General features: G+C 33.1%; 1 protein-coding gene across 3 annotated transcripts in view; it reads left to right on the forward strand.

The window, feature by feature from the left end:
• The window catches only part of LOC144972826 (multidrug resistance-associated protein 1-like), a 39,529-nt gene extending 34,855 nt beyond the window's left edge, over positions 1–4,674 (forward strand). The window contains exons 30-33 of one of the 3 annotated variants that reach the window (XM_078914506.1): positions 67–233; positions 634–828; positions 1,331–1,453; positions 3,266–4,674. In XM_078914506.1, coding sequence (XP_078770632.1) covers positions 67–233; positions 634–828; positions 1,331–1,442 — 474 coding nt within the window. In that variant the 3' untranslated portion in view covers positions 1,443–1,453; positions 3,266–4,674. Of the gene's footprint in view, positions 1–66; positions 234–633; positions 829–1,330; positions 2,128–3,265 lie in introns of those variants that run through there. The other 2 variants (XM_078914504.1, XM_078914505.1) reach the window with 2 other exon arrangements.
• The last annotated feature ends 852 nt before the right edge of the window (positions 4,675–5,526 follow it).

The following is a 5,526-nucleotide window of genomic DNA, read 5'->3' on the forward strand; positions in this document are numbered from 1 at the left end:
AATGATTGTCTGGACTCCCTTTACATAATAATTCTGTTTCTTTTTCATATTTTTTTTTTCATTCAGGATCCAGTACTCTTTTCTGGCACCCTGCGTTTTAACCTTGACCCTTTCAATGACTACGCAGATGAGGCAGTGTGGCAAGCCTTGGACAACGCCCACATGGGAGGCTTTGTCAGGGCCATGCCAGGAGGAATCCACTTTGTATGCGAAGAGGGTGGCCAAAACCTCAGGTAGGTTGGTGTCTTTAAAAAAGTGTGCGATAGAGAAAAATTACAATAGTTAGAGCAAAATATGAAATTAAACGCAGAATGTGAAAGTTAAGATTCCCTGCAATATATTTTGTAAAAAAACTGGATGAATGTGTGCATGCTCTAAGATATTATTTAAAAAATTGATTATGAATTTAAAGATTTTGAAATAGCCATGATACCGAATAATAATGTAACTTCTTAATTAAGTCTAAAACCATTTAATTTTTATTTTGAATTTCCAATATAGAGTTACATCATAAACGAACGACATCAGGGTATATCAGTCGAGGTGTTGCTTTATGTATTTATATTTTAAAGATTGATTCTGTTTATCTTGTTTTGAATATAATCTCATATTCTTTATCTTGTGAAATCTCAGTGTTGGACAAAGACAGCTTGTATGCTTAGCAAGGAGCCTATTGAGGAAAACAAAGATTCTGGTTCTAGATGAGGCAACGGCTGCTGTGGATTTAGAAACAGATCATCTACTTCAGAAAACAATCCGTGAGGCTTTCAGACATTGCACTGTCTTGACTGTCGCCCATCGACTCAAGACTGTCATAGATTATAACAGGTGAGATGAAATCAATTCTAGGGCATGTTAGATCCCAATAGCTAGGGACAGAGATCGATCCCAGGTGAGGTTGAGATTTTTTTCCTTATTCCCCCATCAACCCAGCAGCGATTTGGTAGTTGTGTCTGTCTGATCTGGTGGAAATTACTCACGATAGTAGAAAACAATTGCTTTTGTCGATTTCACGCTTTAGAAACTGGGATAAACTCCAGCTACATGTGCTTAATGGTTCTCTCTCTCTCTCTCTCTCCTTCTCTCTCTCTCTCTCTCTCTCTCTCTCTCTCTCTCTGTGTTTCTCTCTCTCTTTAACCATTGCCTCTCTCATTTCTCTATTTATCTACCTCAATGTATATTTAATTTCTGTGCGATTTGAAGTTAGCTAAGCATTCGCATTTGGCATGAAAAACTAGGATCATTATTGTAAAATATTTTCTTCCCATATTATTAACATTTGGTCTCCAAATTTCATTTTTTGTTCCCTCTTTTCCCTTTAAATCCTTAGAATCTTGGTTTTGTCTCAAGGAGAGATTCTCGAATTTGATATGCCAAGGGCTTTAATGGACGACGACAAGAGTGTGTTCCACAGCATGGCAAAAGAGTCTGGCCTTTTGTAGGCATTTGTAAAGTAAAATTGACAGAAGGCAGATTGTTATACTAAATTCTTTTCTAACTATCTGAAATTCATTCTTTGTTTTATGAAATTTCTATAAGGTACTCGTAAAATGTTCCTGAAATAATTTCCGTTCATACAATGACAATTTAGTTCAACAACAATTTGAAGCGATCTTGGGACAATGGGATTCTGCGATACTAAATCGACCTGGACATTCTCATTTATTTAGGTAAATACATACCTCTCCTGCTTGTTAGATCAATTGCACCAACACACATAATTATGAGTAAAATTTAACGTTTATAGCCTTTTCGGGGGATTTTAGTGAGAACTAATAACCCAACTGGCTGTCTAAAAACAATAGCAAAGGAGGTGAATAAGGTCAACTCCATTTATTCTATACAAGATAAAAACCGCTTAAAGCTGCGAAGCCATACTACCTAATGAATATAAGTGGGTTTCAGGAACATTTTATCGAATATGATTTGCTTTTAAGATGTGAATAAAGTGAATTTGAAAAGAAGAAGGAATATGCCATATTTAGACAAACAAAAATATTTTAGTCATTAAAGATGAAATATAGTAAAGGAAGAAAGGTCTGATTTATGAGCCGATTAAGCAGCAAGAAAATATATTAAAGGAAGAACGTTCTGATTTATGATCTGATAAAGCACCAAGAAAATAAAGTAAAGGAAGAAAGGTCTGATTTACGAGCTGATTAAGCAAGTAAAGGAAAAAAGGTCTGATTTACGAGCTGATTAAGCAAGTAAAGGAAGAAAGGTCTGATTTTGTGTAATATGCTTTCACTTTTAAAATTGTTGGATTTCTTTTAAAGATCAAAGCGCAAAGACAATCTAATATCAGAATATCCTTTTAAATGAATTTACATACATGATCTCATCCATTAATCAGATGAAAGTAATTAATTTTTTTTTAGATAAAAGAGAACATAAAAAAAAAAAAAAAAGAAAAAAAGTCATCAAAGAGTATGGAATACAGGCCCAACTGTAAACACAAACAGCATTAAATGTTATTACAGGATAATTTTATTTCCTTTTTTTTCTCTGCATTTTTTACACTGCTGTCACTTGTTGAATAATTGGAACAGTAAAAAAAGTAAACCCCGAAAAATCCCCCAAAAATCAAACCTCAAAAATAAACAACAAAAAACAAAACGTAACAACCTTCCCCCCCCCACCCCCCTTCCCCCCAAAAATAAAATATCCCAAACAATTATGAACAATTAAAGATAGATGTCTCGTTTTTAAAAATCTTATAAGAAGAAAAAACACATTAAAATTTTATTTAGTAGAGTCGTCCCTTCCCTTACCGACCATTTCCCCGACTGACCAAATAGAGAGTATTTGTTTTGTTACGTCTTTAATTGAATGATTTTAGTTGTAATAACCCTATTACATCATTTGTGAGTTGTAGCGAAAACTCACTCAAATTGACAACTTTTGTTCAGGTAAGATGAAAATGTTTCTTGTCTTATGGCTTGCACGTCGTCCATTCTGACTGACAAAAAAGCCGAATGTAACTCTTTTAACAGTATAAATATATTGAGTGGCTTAAATCTACCTCCTGGGATCTATATTTAGGCATTACCATTGTCAAATCGGTGTTGAATCTCCACTGTGTCCTGAAAACAGGTTGGTCGGTGAGGGAAGGCATTTTCGCATGTCCCATCCCCTACCAACCAAACACTTTAAATGGGTCTTTAATAAACCCTACCAAACACCTTAAAACGTTTTATGTTTTTTTATTTTTTATTTCCTAGACCTAGATGTGTAAATAGTTGCTAAACAATTTGTCGTTTAACAGTGGCTGCTGAAGACAGAAAAAGAGGCTACAAAGAAGACTGAGCAGGAAAGGGAACGTCAGGAGAGGGAAAAAATAAAGCAGATAGATTGGAACTGAAGCAGAAAGGGAGAGGGAAGGGCATAAAAAGAAAGTTAGAAATCATCCTCTGTGAAACTAGTCAGAGACTCATACATAGGTTATTCAGGACGATGATCCATCAAGTTCATCAGATTGCTTCAGCAAGAGAGAATACAATGGCCAGTGCAAGCGCTGGTTACATTAAAAAAAACAAAACAATGCTCGGGCAGCCAGCGTGATATCATTGAAGCCCTTGACGAGGAAGGGCTCGATGAGTATTTGTTTCAATTTAATGTTTGTTTTTTTTTTAAATCTGCATGTCATGTCTTGTCCTCATCATTGTTACTCTATTAATGTTTCCTTGGCAGGTAGACATTGTAAAGAGCCTCAAGCGAGAATTTTAAGCTTATTTTTTAAAATGAATAAATTATAGTCTTAATTACTGTATACTTAAGATGATATTTACAGTACAGCCTTGCTTGTTATTCATTTGAGTTGTATATCAAATTGTAGTGCATCATAAAAATGTTCTGATAGTGGTAAGATCGGGTGGCTGGTAGGGTATCAGGCTTTGGGCGGTAGGGGAACGATGGAAAAGAATGTGGTCGGTAGGGGAAAAATACATCACATATTTAACACCACTAGAACGTGGTTAATATTTCTTCCGGGGAAAAGTCAGTTGACAACCGAAACCTATCACCATGTCTTAAGATTTTGCGACAATACTCTTTGAAAATGGTATTATTTATGGTGCTTGTTTTAGACAGATTATTTCCCTTTTTCTCATAAGGCGTGAAGGCTCTTAGCGGATTATATTAAAATACATCAAGTGGTCCTTCACACACATAAAACACTGTGCTATGAGAACCATGATTGTTTTTTAGTTTTAAACTCTTAAGTCGATAGTTATATTCATTTTTTTCAAAAAGAAAAGTAAAGTCCCTGTGCATATTTTGTAGTATTTTTCTTTTTTGAAGCCGTTTCATTTTTTTTTCTTATTTTTCCAATACGGTCCATGACTTCAATATACATTAATCAGATGTGATATTTGTATTATCAATAATTGATGAAGTTGAAGTATCTATTTATGGTGATCCATATCGATTTATTATCAAATCTTATGTTGATCTGCAAGTTTTGTGTTACGAGTAGATTTATTCAATTATAAATGACAATATAATCAAGTGCTCACGGAAAACTGTTGAAAATCGGAAGATATTTTAATTGTAATTAAATTAATAAGTGCAGGTTTGAAAATACAAAGGAATCTGCCTCGTTCATGTATGTTGAATTGTCTTTGAAATTAAAAAAGAAGCAATGAAAGTTAAGCAAAGAATTCATTGAACAAAAAATGCAATACTCGAACTGTAGAAGAGCCTACATTGTTATTGTTGAACTTTGCAAATTAAAAAAAATTTGATTTGTTTTATTTATTTATTATCTAATTTTTTACTGTGATTAGATGTCTCCATTTTTTAAAAGTCGCTAATTACTTTTGCTACTTGGTTTAAGTCGCGTTATATTAATTGCATTTGAAGTCAAGATAAAACATGTCAATCAGATATCTATTTTTTGTCTGAGAGAAAAGTGTACTTAAAAACCATAATTCAGGGAATCATCGCATGTTTGATATTTACAAGTTTAATTATATTTCTAACTTTATAATGAATGTCTTTTGAAAAAAAAAAGCCTTCGATTTCCAAATAATTTGGAAGATATTGCTTTAAGTTTATGACACTGAATGGTTAGACTTTAAAAAATAAAATGGCTTTTTTATCTAGCAAACTCTGTAATTATGATTTTCATCCAAATATTCGTATATATATATATATATATATATATATATATATATATATATATATATATATATATATATATATATATATATATATATTTATGAGTGTTGGTGGGTACTTGTAGGTACGAGAGTGCTTGATAATTTAGGTTAGAGCATATAAAAATAAATAGATTCACTCACATATTTTTAGCTGCAACGATCATTTCCATGTCCTCCATTTCATCAGTCGGCATTTATCTGTAGAAGGGTTTTTCTTTCGAGAGTTTAGTGTTGTTTATTTATTTACATCCTTACTTCTGCTTTGTTTATTATGGCTAACACAGCGGAAGTAAGGATGTAAATAAACAAACAACACTTAACTCTCGAAAGAAAAACCATTCTACTGATTAATGCCGACTGATGAAAT

The sequence above is a fragment of the Berghia stephanieae genome, chromosome 5 (genome assembly GCF_034508935.2).
Source record: "Berghia stephanieae isolate SIO BIC M18660-M18661 chromosome 5, UCSD_Bste_1.3, whole genome shotgun sequence".
In the NCBI taxonomy this organism is placed as follows: domain Eukaryota; kingdom Metazoa; phylum Mollusca; class Gastropoda; order Nudibranchia; family Aeolidiidae; genus Berghia; species Berghia stephanieae.